Raw genomic sequence first — 16,453 nt, 5'->3', positions numbered from 1 at the left:
GCGCCATCTTTATCTTCTGATCCCTTTCTAGCATGACCAGCATGGTGAGATGCTCTTCAAACTTTCTCCTCATCACTTCACCTTCCTCTGTCTGTCTTATCTTTCCTCATGCTCCATGCTCAACTTCATGTCCTTCCCAATCCCTATCTGACCGATGTTCCTCATTCACCAGCATGCATATACGTCAAAGCCAACCTCACAAGCCATCTCCGTATTCCTCTAACATCATAGTAAATGAGATAGAAGATGAGTAGCCAGTATGTAGCTGTGGGATCGCAGAGGAAATGCACAATGAGTGCGAGAAGCATCATGCCGATCATGTTGACGGAGGTGGTGAGACTTGAGCCTTGATCTGAGGTACACTGAGTTGAGCTGCGAGGAATCAGCATTTGATGGGAGTGAGAGAGCGCTTGGAGGTGGGTTGTTACGCGGGTGAAAGTGCTGAGGAGAGAGATTATTGAGCTAGTGAACGTGTTGGCGAGAAAGAGGCGTTTGGAGAGGAGTGTTGTTGTGTGTGGTTTGTAGATTGTTGATCAAGACAAGGAGAGAGATGATATGATAGATGCGTCGCTGGAGTGGTTCGCTTATCGAGGGTTTGGAAAAATTTGAGGAAAAAGTTGTTTGCTTGGACAAAGAATGAGGGAGAACTGTGTTTTGTGATTGATACTGAAAGCACGACACATAGGTAGGCGCTGTTGCGTGTGAAAGCTAAGTTAGTATAGATAACACGGCTGCTAGCACGGTAGTACCTCATCTCAGGTTATTCTTCGTCCTCCCCAAATCCTCAAGTATCTCCTGCAGCACCTGCACAATCTCGTTTGCCATGCTCAAGACTTTCTCTCTGTAATCTCCGCTCACTTGATTCACCCTCGCACCGTTAGGATGCCATAGCCTCAATTCATCCTTCAATTCTTTCTCTTCCAGGTTCGAGTCGATATAGAATTGCTTCAGTCGGTGTGAACATATCTTGAAATAGTCGGATCTCAAGTTACACCTTCCGCGTGGGCAAGAGTCATGAGGAGGCAGAGGTATTTTGGTGATGAGCTCGGGTGTCTGAAGAAGGGTGCGACAGTCTTTGCGCCATACTGCAAAGACTGCACTCACAGGGACAGCGAGATTGCTTGTCTCTCGTCCGTATCGAGGTGCTCGTGGTTGGTGATAATCGCGGAGCACACGCTCTTGTTCTTCTTGCCAGAGTCTCTCACTCTCTTTCTTGTAGTACTCCTCGTGTGCTTCTCGTGTGGCAAGGTGTTCGCGGTATCTCCGTTCTTGATAGTCTCGACGTTCTGAATATCTTTTTGCCCGAGCAGCCGGGTCCGAAATCTCTTTCGCCAGGCGTATGTGTAGCGCTTCTTCGAATTCTCTCAAGATAGCAAGGACCAGAAAGACGACGGGTATGACTGTGCATAGGAGGTAAACGTTGCCGCGAAGTAGCACAAGGCTGAATTTGAGACAGAGTACAAGGCAGAAAGTGATAATGGCCACAACAGCGATAAATTCTAAGCCCTTTTTGTCTGCCATTGTAAGGAAGAAGTAGACGAATATGGTGGAGAGATGTGGCGTGGCTGCCGAAGTTGTTCGAAGTATTGATAGAAACAGATTGTGGATGCGCTGTGACGGAAGATTGTCAATATTGCAAAGTTGTGAGAGTTTGGATGGTGCTAGAAGAAAGGCCGAAGAAAGAAAGAAGGCGCGAGCCACGCCGTCGAGCAGGAAAGAAGCGGAAAGGCAACCAAAACCAAGAAAGAGCGAACAGAACACACGAAGTCGTCACTTCTTGATTCTCGCACATTCATACAAGCTACGACTTGAGATCGATGTTTTCCATGTTCAAATTCAATCCAATGTCTACGCAAACTCCTTTAAAACTCCCTTGAAACTCCTTACTCCGTATGCCCAAAATGCCGATTATAATTCGTATTCCATATTGACCCATGTTGTTGGTTTATTGTTGGTTGTAATTATTGTAGGAAAGTACCGGAAATGTACGCAGTGAGGTAGAGATGATGGTCGTTACCGAAAACGACTCGAGCCAGATTGAAAAGGAGAGAAACGACACTGTACTCACTCTCTCGTGCGCAATCTGTCGACGTGTTCATCAAAATCCAAGAGATCTTTGATGATGAGGTCGGTGTCCGCAAAAAGCGACAACACCACCTGCTCTCACTGAACAATCATACTGAAAGAAAGTCCATCGTGCCAGTTGATGGCTAGTTCTGGTACCATCCGAGGCGATGGGATGACATGTTCGACTCCCTTGTAAGGTACTGGTGTCTTTGTATCAACAAGCGAGTCTATGTCGTCAAAAACAGTGTGTCAAAGCTTCAAACAGGCTTTGCATCTGCAGGCAATCGTCATATTGCTGGTCGTACGTGTTGATGTAGTTTGCACCACCCGAAACGCTACAAATGGTGTCCCTTTTGTGTTCTCTAAGTAGCAGAATGACTCTGCCTATCTGGGAAGAGCCAGGCTTGGTCAAAAAACCTGGTCGTAACTTGCAACATACCAGAGCGACGAAGAACGGGACACAAAAGGATTCTCCATACAGGGTAGCAATCTTGAAAAGAGTTTTAGCTTCCGGCCCGGATAGGGTCATGACTGGCTCAGGAAGTTTGAGTAAGAGGTGTTCGCGAATGCATCTGGTTACACCAGTCTTTGTCTTTAACGCCGAGAAGTAGTCTGACAGACCGCAGCTGTCTAGTGCGGTAAGAGATACTGCCTTGTAAGCTTCGCCCTGAACTACACCATGGATAAGATACTCGAAGTGGATACTCCGGACAAATTCGACATGTTCCGGAGCACGGGAACGAAATATGGGCCATGTCAATGGCACTGATAGGACCGTATTCTTGAGCCTCTCGGCATCCACAATAGCGATGTGAACGTTGCGCTCTTTCCTCTGCTCAGCCGCGTTGTAGGCTACACGAAGTGCAAACACTGGGGATGCAGTCCAGGATGAGAACTCCGAGGGTATTGGGCGAGCGCAAAAGTGGCCGATGAGGTTCTTGATGAACCACTTGGATTCCATTTCAAAGATGGAATTATGGCCTGTGTTGTAGTAGGGAGCAAACGCATGAGGTGTAACAGAGAAGGTCGTATTCAGGCTTGAATCACCGCCAGAACGCGCGCTCCACACACGAAAGAGATATCGGGGAATATTTTTAAAATTGCTGGCATCTAATAAAATCAGTCAGTTGCATATCTTAGCCAGAAGTCTTTTTCTTTCTCACTTCGGATGGCACCCCACAACTCGGGATCGCTGCCCAGAGTTCCTTGGTTGCTGCTGATAAGAAGCTTGGAGGACATAGCGATGTCTTCTGGAGGTCACGATTGCTGGGACAAGAGGTAGAAAACCAGTGTGAGGTGATGGTTTAGGGAGATGGTAGAGCGAGATTGTTACTGTTGTCTGTGAGCATGGCCTACTCAATCATCGTCCCATGATCTCTGATTTATATCAGTAGCTACGAAAGCCCAAACAATGAAGTGAGAGTCTCATCATTGTACTATTACTGCATTAACAACAAGATAGAACCAGAAGTTTGGTTTTAGACTGCATGTTTCGTGAATTGTGTCTCAGACACTGATGAGAGTCTGTTGGTTATACAGTAGAGCCTGTGTAATACAAGTGTTGTCTTAATGTACGCTGCTAGTCCGACAGGAAAGCTCGAACGTAGGTCTCGGCCTGCTTGAGTTAAGCATGCCAGCCAGATGCGACATTGTAGCGCTATTGACAGGTGGGCACCAGTCAAATGTGCGTTGAAACCCGTCTATATCTCTTTCGGAAATAGTGAGCAAAGACATTTAAGACATAGAGGTCAGAAAGATTCAGGAACAGGATTGCGATGGTCGACGCCAATCTCTTCTTCGAATGTTCACGTGTGGAGCCTCTTCCACATGATGTTCATCGTGTCTGATTCAAAAAGGACGGCCCTGCCACTGACTATAAATGACTGTTCTTCAACCTAAACGAGAAGTCTGAAAGCAAAAAGGCCGAAAAGAAGCAAGCAAGTGACAAAATTCAGGCACGCATGAGATGAAAAAATTGTTTCTGTTTGGTATCGTGCTTTCGAAGAGACTTGTCCAAATTTCTAATCCTGAACGCCATCGTAAATCATGTTCCGCGAGTTCCCCCCCAAAAAGTCATCCATTCATGATCGTCTCCTTGTCATGCCCGTGAAATTGTAAGCGTTTCTCCGTGTAACAACTATTAGTTGTTGCTCAATTGTGTAGAACATCTCCTTACAATCATCGCTTCTGTCGCTTGGGAGCAATCTCATTTTCGGACTCATCGTCTGACGGGGCTTCGTACGAAATGGCATCGATTCTAACATAGAGGAAGAATACACCATCATCACATTCCAGACTGAGAAAGAAGGAAGTGGTCCAATAGCGAGGAACTGCATGGTATCATCCGGCTGGAAGTGATATCCATTGATCTTGACACTCGAGTCTGCTTTGAGGATTGCGTACCATACGTATTGACCGGTAATATCTGAGCAACGGAAATGAACTCCTTGATTATATTGGCAGGTGAAGTCGTTAGTCGATATCCTATACACGCATTAGTTCTCGCCTCTAACGTTGATAAGCGTTGATACCAACCAAAATTCCAGCTTCTTGTAATATGAGAGTCGACGGTAGTTAAACTTGTTAACACACCATGTGGCAACAAGATGACCGGTGATACAGGCATGTTTGATCTTATCAGGATGGAGAATCGTAGATTGAGACTCCTTGCTTGCGGCATAAAGATCAGTCACTTCCGTGTTGGCCATTCCCATTCCGCTCTCGTAGTAGTCGGTTGCCCAAAGTGCAGAAGGGCTTGAGATGCTCGATGGCGGAACGCTCCGGGTTGGAAGATGACCCCATGGGTCTGGCACAAGACCGAATGATAGAACAGAGAGTCGAGCTCTCTTGCGGGATTTGCCATTGGGCACCAACGGCCTCGGGCTCGGCAGCTTCTGGATCGACACAGGCTGGGGATGATCGATTCCGCGTGAGTTCATATGGGCCGTGGGGTTCATTCTCATTGCAGACATACTGCTAACGATGCCTTCCTCGTCAGAATGGGAGTCTGCGTCCCAACCACTTTCTTCAGGATCGAAATCATCGTCAGAGCTGGAGTCCTCGCTGTCAGAGTCCATAATGATAGCAGCAATACGTTCCCTGCCTCTGGCTCCTTTGCCCCAAGCATATTCGTGCAATGCACGCATGACATTGACCATCTGTTGATTGGCTTCGTACCCCTCAGGATACACGCCGTCACAGAAGATAGTGCGAGAAGCAGCCCACTCCAGGGGTATTTCTTCGTTGCCGCCGAGGATTCTCACGATCTTTTTGAGATCATTTGTGGACATCGTCGACCAGAGATCGGGATGTTTTCTGCAACAGAAGAGAGTGATGGCGAAAGGAATAGAGAACGTCTTACCGTACAGGAGACCGATCTGCTTCAGATCATGAAGCTCACCGATCTCAAAAGGAGTTCCACTTGGCAGACGTTGGGTTGATCCAGGGTTCGCCAGTGGATGTTCCGACGTGATCAAGTTGGGTAGATGCTTCAGTAAACCCCTTTCCAAAAGAGAGTCTAATGGAACAGCCTTGTAAAATTCACCCCGAACAACACCATGAACCAGATACTCCTCAGCATAATCGGGTTCAAACTCTTCAAAGATTTTGCCTAGAGCCCCTACATGGAAGGCCGGATTAGTAGTTACCAACCTCTCGGTATCCATGATTGCAATGTGGATGCCTTTGGATTGGAGCAACTGTTTTCTCAAATTCATGGCGTAATTGAACGGAAAGTAAGGCGATTGAGACCATGAGGAGAACTCCGAATAGATGGACTTATGGCCCCGCACATGCCCGTTCGTGTTGTCTACGAACTCAGAACGAGTCATGTCGTACACTGTATTGTGATTTCTACCGTAGAGGAAGGCATGGGGAGTGACTGCTGATACGGTGTTGAGCCTAGAATCGTTGCCGGAGTTTGCCCAAAACATGCGGAAAAGATATTTTGGAACGTTTTTGCATGCTTCTTAAGAACACATCAGTTCAGATCATCATGCTTCGAAGCAACGCTTCGTACCTTCCATCTTTGCTTTCAGCTCCGGGTGGCTAGCCATGCTTGTTTCCAGAGCGGCCCTTTTGCGGGCTTCCCTCCGATCGAAGTATTCATTCAGGGTCAGCATCGTTCAGTCTCTGATGTTGTATATCCTGCAACCACGCCTCCACGATCTCTGGACCTATACAGATATACATGAATTATAGATATCACTAACAGTGGACAGCCAGTCTTGTTTTTACTGTTGTCTTGCAGATAGCAAAAGACATCTTTGACTTGAACTACATGTTTGTGGTATGCCAGGGTCTCGAACAGCATAGGATGTCTTTCATACCAACAAGACTGCATATACATCAGAGACACGAAGGATCATGCGTAGGATTGATCACCAAGGTTGAGTGAGTCGGTGTTCAGTAAAATCGAACAAAGAAATCCTAAGACAATATTCCACCGTGATAGTGGGGTCGAGCAAGACAATTTCGGACAACATGAACCTGACTTTGATCAACGCTGTCAGATGCCTGTCAAAAAGAAAAATCATCCTTACACGACGAAGTTAATACAGCAGTTTGCGACGATCTTTGGTGGGGTTGCCAATAAGAGAGCAGGAATAGATGGAAATAGGCATGATTGCCGCATGTGGTAAAGTTCGTCATATGTGAGTGGATTCTGCGATAACCCGATAAGGTTCAGGTTGACAGTATTGCGAACTATTCGGCCCGATGAGACAAACCATTTAGAATCACGAGCTTTGAATCTGCCACGTGAGATGCTGAACAACAAGACAAGTTCAGTCAAGATATTATGCTCGAGTGTCTGGCATACAGATCTGATACATTGTGAGTCGTTCAAGATGTTCGGCAGGTGAAATGATCAATGCCGGTCTCACGCGTGGCACTGCCAGTTCGACTGACGAGAACTCATGTGCCGTTGACCGCGATCGAGACTGAAGGATTTGAATAGTCACTCCGCTCTTCTGGGCACTCAGATCGTCCGTTGGATGGATGTATGCCCAAAGTAATCATGGAAGACCCACTTGTGAGGAGATGCCCTCGGGAGGCTTGATATTGGTGGCCATATCTCCGAGAGATAACCCCACACAGCGAAGCCATGGTGGAGGTATTTATCTGATCAAAGGCCTATCGTGTGCCTCGAAGCAGTTGCTTGTCCCAATGTGACACATGGCAAACAGGATCTGGCAAAGTCAACGCGAACGGTTTGATCGGGTGTACTTGCCATGCGTTGTGTGTGCCTCGTCGAGACTGCAGATCACTTGCCATGAGCTGAGCTGGATTTACAAGACGACCTATTTCGTTGTTCAATTCGGCAAAGATGCTCTGTCAGAGCAAGAAAAGCCATTCGGCTACTCCACAGTTGGGCCGTTGAAGAAACGTTCCGGGCGTAGTCTTAATAGACACGTTAAAAATGTGAGACCAATACTTGCTTGCACTTTTCGAGATCTTGAGAGTTAATCTCGTAAGGGCTGGAGCCACAGGGTATGCGGCTGATTAAGGACAGAAAGAAGCGAGTATGGCGGCCGCGCGGATGGATGTGAGCGAGAAAATGGCGTTCTTGCTCGCTCTGGTTGGCCGCTTCGAGAGGAACGTGGGGGAAGTGTTGGAGGCTTGATGATATCATCATATCATGCTCTTTCAGAATATACAATGTTGAGGATGCTTGAGCGATCAATCTTTCGATGGAGTAGACCAGCGGATGGTGTTGCGGTTCGAGTCTCTGGTGGCCAGACCTCCCGGTATGCAGCAGATGATCGGGGCCAGCCTTTGGCAGTTGTCCGTCAGAAAGAGACATGTCTCTTCCACACGGGCAGGACTTGCTTCACGCGTGGTGTTTGCTCCGTGCGGGAAAGTGCCGTGCATCCAGAGAGGTGAATTGGCAGACAGACCCTGATATCGATAACGGTCCGTAACGTGTGAAAATTGGTGACGACTGTGGGATTCCTCTCGAGCTGGACAGAAACGGTATGGGCTTGGAGGGAAAGGAAAACGGGTGGAGGCTGGACGTTGGCGAATTGGGAGGCTTTCTTGAAGCCGAAGAAAAGGCGGCTGCCGCACGCGATGATCTGCGAACGCAGTAAGGGCGAGCTGATGGGCAAACGTCCATCGAGGATGCATCCACACACTGTGCATATCGCAATCATCCCTTTCGTTCCTTGTTATCGACAAACAGCCGGATATCCGAGCGGTCTTACGGTCCGAAGCGCTGTATGCAGATGCGTTGTGCAATTAAAGGTGAAGAGCTGAACACGAGCAACACTCAAGCTGAGCTCAACTTCCAACTCGAAACCTTGCTTCCAAACACGTTACCACCTCAAATGTTTTGTGAATATTGCTCAGGATGAATATAATAAGTTTGGCGAGTAAACTGCCCCTTCTACTCAAATGCACAATGGAGTCCCAAAGTCTGTCCGCAAAGACTTTCGTGTGCGCCGTTGTAACGACGCCCCGTGAGCGCCATCGACCGTTAAGCATATCGATAATTGCCGACTCATCTATTGTACGTTTTGTTTTGGAGAGACATTCCCCTTTCCAGTTTTCAACGACCCTCAACACAGACTCTGCCCTCTCCATGAAACCTGAACACCTTGTATAAGTACAGTCGACAATCCGTGTCTCAATGCTCTTCCCAGACCTCAACGATCTCGCCTACTAATCACAGCTTCTACTTGTTCGTTCATCCGCCTGCGGATTCTAATATTGTTTGTTTATAATCTTCATAATGAGGTCCTCCGGTTTCAGCGCTTCCGCGCTCAGCATTCTTGCTCTGGCATCATCTGCTTCGGCCTTCTGGCGCATGCCCTGCCCTGGACGTGTTGCTACTGAGCGTCTTGACCCTATCGTTTCGCCCGGCAAGGTCGCCGGCCATGTTCACACCATCTCCGGTTCCAACGTAAGTCTCTCAATTGCACTCTTGGAAACATCGGTCCTAACAAACTTTCCAGGGATTCAAGGCTGAGATGACTTACGCCGATGCTCAGGCAGGCGCCTGCTCTTCATGCCCTATCAAGCAGGACATGTCCAACTACTGGACCCCCAAGCTCTACTACCAATCTGAGAACGGCACATTTATCGATGTCCCTCAGGCTGGTGATGGTCAGGGCGTTTTCGGCGGCATGACCGTCTACTACCTGCAAAGAGGTGGCCCTAACAACGACAACCTTACCGCTTTCCCCAAGGACTTCCGCATGCTTGCCGGTGATCCTTTCAAGCGTGCATACACCGACGACTTCGCCGGTCAGGCTATCAGCTTCGTCTGCCTCGACTACAGCGGTACCTCTTCTTACCACAGCGGCCTTCCCAACAAGGTCTGCCCTGACGGCATGCGCGCCCAGGTCTTCTTCCCTTCCTGCTGGGATGGTGTCAACCTCGACTCATCCGACCACAAGTCACATATGGCTTATCCTACCAAGTACTCCTACGACAACGGCCCCTGCCCTGCAGACCATCCCGTTCACATGATCTCCATTTTCTTCGAGGTTATCTACTCCACTGCTGGTTTCGACTGGTGGAACGGCACTACTCAGCCCTTCGTCTTCGCTCAGGGTGACCCCACTGGTTACGGGTTCCACGGTGATTTCGTCAACGGCTGGGATGTCGACGTTCTCCAGAAGGCTACCGACACCTGCAACAACGACTCCGGTCTCATCACTGACTGCCCTGTTTTCGAATTCTTCAGCAACGCCGAGTCTCAGGCATGTGTCATTGCCCCTACTGTTCAAGAAGTTGTCACTGGCGAATTGGACAAGCTTCCTGGCTGCAACCCCGTTACCTACGGTCCTGGCAGAGCTCCTACCTCTGAGGCTGGCTGCACTGACAGTATTACCCTTGGAGCTGCTCCCATCTACTACCAGAACGTCACTGGATGGGACTACGTTGGTTGCGGTCCTGACTCAGTCAGCAGCCGCACTCTTGGCAACTCCTCCTTTATGTCGGACTCCATGACTGTCGAGAAGTGCTTGTCTTACTGCAAGAACAAGGGTCTCAACTACGCTGGTCTTGAATACGCCACCCAGTGCTACTGCGGCAGTTCTCTTCCCTCTAGCCTCGCCCCCACTACCGGTGTCCTCGGCAACTGCTTCTCTCCCTGTGCTGGTAATTCTTCCCAGTACTGTGGTGGTTCCAACCGTCTGAGCATCTACTACACTGCCGATGTTTCTTCCACAGTCTCATGCCCCTCTGGCGATGGCACCAACTTCACCACTCCCAACAACGCCACCTTCGGCATCAGCTGCGCTGGCGACTACAGCGGCAAGGATCTCAGCATGGTCTACGTCAACAACGGCATTCAGGAATGTGTCAAGACTTGCAGTACCACTGCTGGTTGTGTTGCTGTCTCCCTCTCCGGAAGCGCCTGTTACATGAAGAGCACTGCTGGCTCGATGAAGACTTCTTCGGGTGTCCAAGCTGCCAAGCTCATCTCTGGCGGTACCGCCGCTGCCTCTTCTTCATCTTCGGCTGCCGCTTCCTCCACCAAGGCTTCTTCGACCAGCTCTTCTGCCTCATCCACCAGCTCCACTGCCAGTGTTGCCACCAACTCTGCTGGTTCCGTCTACAACCTCTACTACTCCTCCGATTCGGGCCAAGGCTCGTTTGCCAACACTCAAGCTTCCAGCTCATACACCGACTGCATGACTGCTTGCGATGCCAACTCCAAGTGCACTGCCTTCACCTATGTAGGTGGTAAGAACGGTGCTGGCTCAGGCACATGTTGGCTGAAGAGTCAATTGGGCAGCCCTGTGTCGGCCAACAATAATGTCCTTTCGGGCTCGCGTGTCAGCCTTGGTAGCAAGGCTGCTGGTTCATCTTCCAGCTCGTCTTCTGTTTCTTCTTCCTCCATCTCTTCTGCCTCTGGCTTCGTTACCGCTTCTGGCACCAGCGCAAAGGTCACTGCCTCCAGCACTTCGAGTAGCGCTTCTTCCACCGCCAGCAGCACCGTCGCTGCCTGCCCCGCTGGTGACAACACTCTCTACACTGACAAGACCACCGGTGCTCAATTCCTCATTGAGTGTGGTACTGACCACGCCGGTGGTGACTTGAAGATGGTTTACGTCAGCGACTTCGCTTCCTGCATCCAGACTTGCGCTCAGACCACTGGCTGTGTCGATGTTTCGCTCTCTGGTACTGCTTGCTACATGAAGAAGTCTGTCGGCTCTGTCGTCAAGTCCAGTGGCATCAAGGGTGCTAAGCTTATCTCCTCTGGCACTGCCTCTTCCACTTCCAGCACTGCTACTGCCAACGTCAACGTTGCACAGAAGGCCGCCTCGACAGCCAAGTCTTCAAGCTCCAGCAGCAAGACCACTTCCAGCGTTGCCACTTTGAAGACTGCAGTCAAGAAGGCCGTCAAGGTCACTTCCACCTCTTCTTCCAAGAAGGCAACCGCTACCCACAAGTAAAACACTTGTGTTTCTCTCTTATGTCTCCCATCTCTTATGTCATAATGAACCAAGGCAGGGCCATCCCATCTATTCGGAAAGAGGAGGATTAAAAAGTAAGAACTATCGGGCTCACTGAAAAAGCAAAACCCACAAAAAAACACGATAGAAGAACGACTATCTAATGCAGGGATGAGGATCTTGATGATCTTGGAGATCCTTTTGGGCAGTGCCCTTGATCTCGACTTCTTTCTTCTTGTTAATACAACAGGTTGTATGTACATAACTTTTTAATAGTCTCTAGAAGACACCCTAATCTTAATCAATACTTTTACACCGAAACCACCTATCTGCCGCAGTCCAGTTTTTGCTTTGTGATAGATACAGTACTTGGTTGGGGCCAACAGAGAAACGTTTCAAGTGGTCGCTGCTTGTTTGAGATAGGGAAAGAGCAAACTGCGGGCAACTTTGGGGTCATGATAGGCCAAGTTGCGGCTTCCTCTTTCGTCCTGGAAGCTTGCACAAAACGGTCATAAATATGCTTGGAATGCATAACGCCTGCTTTTCTACATCACCTCCGCTGTTATCTACCTTTGCCATCATCAATTTACAACCATCCATCGCTTTTCATCCGTCTTTACGCGGTTGAGAAGACGGGTTTCTTCAGCTCAAGCATTTATTGGCTACTGAGCTGGTGAGCCAAGATGTCTTGCTTGCTGTCCCTATCTCTTGCTCTCTTGAGCAGTTGAGCGCGAACGATGGCCGCATGTACCCCGAGCCGTCGACTTACCTATCTCTCATAGATACAGGAATATGTTGAATCAATAGTACAACCATGCGTTTGCTATATGATGGGCATATCTGCTCATCGCCAGCTCCGCTCCACTGCTATACTCTATTCATCAAATCTGGTCTGGATTTTCCGCAGTCATGTCGCTTGATCAGAAAGATGGCCCACAGGCCAATGTACTACCCGAGGAGAAGACCGATGCATCAATCGGAGAAGTTCAAGATTTCAGCTACGACTCGGAAGCAGAGAGAAAGGTGTTAAGAAAGTTTGACAAGTTCCTCTTGCCTCCTCTGGCTCTTATTTTGCTTGTGGCCTATCTGGACAGATCTAACCTTGGTATGTCTTTGTACATCTTCATTCTCTAAGCATGAACATACTAACGCAATGTACAGGTAACGCAAAAGTATTTGGTTTTGAAGATGGTACGTCTAGAGAAGAAGATGCACGATCTCTATCGTTCTGACTCGTCTTTTAGGCATCGGTCTCGTCGGCAACCAATTCAACACTATCTCAACCCTCTTCTATCCCTTTTACGTTCTCTTTGAAATTCCCTGGACAATGGCCGTCAAAACATTCGGTGCGAATCATGTTCTCGGTATCGCCATGATTGCCTGGAGTGTCATCACGCTGTGCACAGGCTTCATTCAAACCTATCATCAGGCGATTGCCGTGAGAGTGCTTCTTGGAGCTTTCGAGGCTGGACTGGTGCCTTCGATCGTGTTTATCATCAGCACAATCTGGGAAAGAGAGCGACAGAGCAAGAGAGTCGCTATCATATACGGGGCGAACTGCCTTTCGGGAGCATTTGGTGGTTTAATTGCTGTGAGTATTGACCGTTCTCTAAGATTATTCCGACCTGTCTGGATGCAAAGGCCTATCACATGGTCTTACAGTGGTTCTTGCGACATCCCAGGTGTAAAAATGCACGATGCTTTTGATATCGATGCAGTCGTACACAGGAAGAAGCTCTTTTAAAGCAGTTGTGCTGACAGCTTTCAGTATGGTATCGAGAGTATGGGCACACAGCATGGCCTCGAATCCTGGCGTTGGCTGTTCATCGTCGAAGGAGCCGCATCAATCGTGATTTGCGCCATTTGCTGGGCTCTGTTGCCCAGGAATGCGGAGACAGCGTGGTTCTTGTCCTATGAGGAGAAGGCCATCATGGTTGCGAGAAAACAGCGCAATCTTGTTAACAGAGGTACCGAAGAGTTCTCTTGGGAGCATGTTAAAGTTGCTTTCACGGATCCGATCATCTACATTGCCTCTGCCAGCTTCTTCTCTGCTTCCATTGCTCTTTTCGGCTTCGGTACTTTCTTGCCTACCATCATCAAAGGTCTAGGGTGAGTACACACAGTTGCTCCTGCAGAAGTACACCAGACTGATTTGTAAAACAGATACACATCTCTGCAAGCAAACTACCTGACAATCCCCGTCTACATCTTCGCAACCCTGACCCTGATAACCGCGACCTTCACTTCCGACCGCCTGCAAAAGAGAGCAATCGTCCTCGCCATCCTCCCCATCGCCCCTATCATCGGCTTCATAATCGCCTGCAGCACAGCCTCCCACGCAGCAGGCTACTTCGCAATGTTCCTCTGCGGCGCCGGCATCTACAGCTACAACTGCCTAATCCTAACCTGGATATCCACAAACCTAGCACCCGACTACAAGCGCAGTATGGCGATGCCGTTTTTTGTCTCTCTGGCCAATATTTCCGGTGTCGTGTCATCGCAGATTTATCCTTCGACAGATGGGCCGAGGTATTTGATGGGGAATGGGGTTAGTGCTGGTACGGAGACGTTGGCGCTTTGTGGTGTGGTTGCCGTGTGGTGGACGTTGAGGAGGAGGAATTTGGAAAAGGAGAAGTCGAGGGGGATGGGGGTGGAGGATAATGGTATGGATGGTGATCGGGGTTTGGACTTTGTGTATAATCTTTGAGCACTAGTCCGTCGATTATCGGCTTTTGGACTGTCAGCGTAATAATATCTCCTCCTTCGAACCTCACGAGCCCGGCGAAGCAGTCTCAATCCTCGGTTGAATCCTGTCCTGATTCTTGAACCGACAGCAACTCTCCTGACACAAACAAGTCTTGGGCAAATTCCTCCAATACGCATCCGAATAATCCACCGTGATCTCCTGCCCCGCTTCAATCCCCCTCGACACCAATATAATCCTCTGCGTGCCCATCCAGACGAATCTCTGAAACTGACTGTTGGGACGGCAAGAGTGGTTTACGAAGCGCGTGTAGTTGCCTTCCCGCCCTTGGTAGATTTGATAGCGTTGCTCGGCTTCGGCTTGCATTACGTCCATACCTTCTAGACCTTTTGTGATGAGACCTGTGAATTCGCCGATTGCGACGCCGCGTTCGAAAGGCTGCATTGACGGATCAGTGAGTGCTGGCAGAAAGTAAAGATTGTAGACTTACGCAGCATGCTAGAAGACCATTGTTACGGCCATTCTTTGTGCGGAAGATTTGCACAGGGGCGACGGGTAGTTGGTCGCTGCCGAAGAGGTTCGGGAAGCAGCGACATGTGCTTTCCGTTACATCCTCTGATTGTTTTTCTCCGCAGACATTGCAGACGTGAGCTGCTTGGTGTGATTGCACGGCGACTTGACGTGGGTCGTTGGCTCCAAAGGCGTATGGATCTACGACTGAGGAGTCTAAATGTGTAAATGAGAATTGTGGATCGTACTGTAGATATGTCTGTTTTAGCGGCACAGGATCGTCATGATCGGAGACGACCCAGTCGTGAGGATGGCCGTTGTAGACCCGGGAGGATGTGTCGCCAACTATAGTCAACATATCTCGCCAGTGTGGGTGCTGTTTCGGTCAGTAAATATCTTGACGGCATATGAATCTCGAGTAACAAACCAGTGTGTCAGCAGCCACCTCGAACCTGGTGCGAGTCCGCCTGAGGATTGCCATAGATTCTGGGTCGAAACCGATGCGGTATTTGCAGAATCTGTAAATTCCCATGCCTGCGAAAACGAGACATACCCAACCTCCGTGGTCTTTGATCTCCTTGTAGCCACGCCAGATGGCCCTGGAAAACACTTTGTCAATTCCGGTCATTCGCTCACGGCCAATCAACTTACATTTTGTTGCGTATCTCCTTCTCGCTCCAACCAATCTCAGAACATGCCTGAGCAAGCGCTTTCATTCTCGCTTTCGTCGCTGATAGCTGAGGATGCTCTTTTGCAATTTCTTGCACCTGGCGATCGAAATGCTCAATCCACGAAGCCTGAACCACAACCTCAAGTGCTCGTGAGCACCGACTGGCCTGACTGATCTTGCGACAAAGCAGATTCATCCCAGTGAATGTCCGTTCTGGTACCGTAGCCGGCGGTACTTGTACAGCACTGGGTTGCTCTCCCTGCGCGAGGTCTGATATGAGTGATCGATGTGTTTGGAACCCAGTTGTTCGCCATTCGCTGGAGACGACACTTATGTCGAAGCTCATGCTACTGAATACCTGCTCCCAGATACCGACGATCAATTTGCTCAGAGTGGAAGGCCGTAATGCGGGTTCATCTCGTGCTGTCCGTCGTTGCGGCTTTTCTCGAACATCTGCCTGAAGGCGGCGAACAGGTGCTTGTGAATTCTCCTCGGCCTCGGGAGACATACTCTGGTTCGCTGATCCCATGGGTCGTAGTCTTAGTCCTCCGGTAATTTTTCGTCGTTTCGACGTTTCTGAGTCCGAGTCATTGTTCAAAGCTCGTCGTGACCGACTACTCCGTCTCGGAATATGTTCCTCGGAAGGTATAACCTCGTTGCCTGTACTGGCATGCGATTCCTGTTGCCGTTCGATTGACGTCTCAAAAGGTGTTTCGGTAGCCACTGAACCTCTTCCACTCTCAATCAGTGTTGAAATGTCATAACTGCCCTGCCTACCAGTCAGCGACAAGACATCCACAGACAACTCTCAGACGATGGAGTTATTTTACAAGATCAATCGACGACGAAATGTCTCCATCGATATATCCCTTCAAGTCCAGCTTGCACGCTGCCGGTGGAGATTGCCCTGACGCGCTAACCGTCGCGATTTGCTGCACAATCGACCTGGCAATATGAGCCGACAGCCTTTCCAACGCGCCCAGTTCCGCACCCATGGTGAAGGCAAAGGTGTCAAATCAACAGGAATCTGTCGCGATGGGAATATTCGCCATGCGTAAAAGTCGTGTAATCGGTGACGGGGAAATCATGAATCGAAAG

General features: G+C 49.3%; 6 protein-coding genes across 6 annotated transcripts; 2 read left to right on the top strand and 4 right to left on the bottom strand.

The window, feature by feature from the left end:
• Positions 1–316: 316 nt before the first annotated feature.
• M438DRAFT_330409 (uncharacterized protein) lies at positions 317–3,306 on the bottom strand (the record flags this gene model as incomplete). Its single annotated transcript, XM_029903312.1, has 4 exons — positions 317–372; positions 876–1,611; positions 2,507–3,177; positions 3,231–3,306. 4 exons carry the CDS (start codon positions 3,304–3,306, stop codon positions 317–319), a joined length of 1,539 nt encoding a protein of 512 aa, XP_029765593.1.
• Positions 3,307–5,162: 1,856 nt separating this feature from the next.
• On the bottom strand, positions 5,163–6,035 carry M438DRAFT_247901 (uncharacterized protein; the record flags this gene model as incomplete). The annotated part of the gene is made up of 1 exon (XM_029899610.1): positions 5,163–6,035. A coding segment is annotated over one exon (873 nt), but the record flags the coding sequence as incomplete, so codon positions are not given.
• Positions 6,036–7,639: 1,604 nt separating this feature from the next.
• M438DRAFT_6073 (uncharacterized protein) lies at positions 7,640–8,381 on the bottom strand. The gene has a single exon (XM_029910207.1). The coding sequence runs from the start codon at positions 8,206–8,208 to the stop codon at positions 7,747–7,749; it is 462 nt and encodes a 153-aa protein (XP_029765591.1). The 5' UTR covers positions 8,209–8,381; the 3' UTR covers positions 7,640–7,746.
• A 247-nt stretch (positions 8,382–8,628) lies between these two features.
• On the top strand, positions 8,629–11,793 carry M438DRAFT_360907 (uncharacterized protein). The gene is made up of 2 exons (XM_029907466.1): positions 8,629–8,968; positions 9,021–11,793. The coding sequence occupies exons 1-2, from the start codon at positions 8,798–8,800 to the stop codon at positions 11,469–11,471; spliced, it is 2,622 nt and encodes an 873-aa protein (XP_029765590.1). The 5' UTR covers positions 8,629–8,797; the 3' UTR covers positions 11,472–11,793.
• Positions 11,794–12,380: 587 nt separating this feature from the next.
• Positions 12,381–14,178, top strand: M438DRAFT_263063 (high-affinity nicotinic acid transporter; the record flags this gene model as incomplete). The annotated part of the gene is made up of 5 exons (XM_029899860.1): positions 12,381–12,576; positions 12,633–12,662; positions 12,716–13,062; positions 13,240–13,580; positions 13,635–14,178. 5 exons carry the CDS (start codon positions 12,381–12,383, stop codon positions 14,176–14,178), a joined length of 1,458 nt encoding a protein of 485 aa, XP_029765589.1.
• A 63-nt stretch (positions 14,179–14,241) lies between these two features.
• M438DRAFT_370569 (SET domain-containing protein) lies at positions 14,242–16,350 on the bottom strand (the record flags this gene model as incomplete). Its single annotated transcript, XM_029908197.1, has 5 exons — positions 14,242–14,613; positions 14,666–15,061; positions 15,113–15,284; positions 15,337–16,124; positions 16,186–16,350. The coding sequence occupies 5 exons, from the start codon at positions 16,348–16,350 to the stop codon at positions 14,242–14,244; spliced, it is 1,893 nt and encodes a 630-aa protein (XP_029765588.1).
• Between the last annotated feature and the right edge of the window lie 103 nt (positions 16,351–16,453).

This window comes from Aureobasidium pullulans (genome assembly GCF_000721785.1).
Source record: "Aureobasidium pullulans EXF-150 unplaced genomic scaffold scaffold_1, whole genome shotgun sequence".
Lineage (NCBI taxonomy): Eukaryota > Fungi > Ascomycota > Dothideomycetes > Dothideales > Saccotheciaceae > Aureobasidium > Aureobasidium pullulans.
Note: the sequence above shows the minus strand (reverse complement) of the source record. Positions and strands in the feature narration are given on the sequence as shown.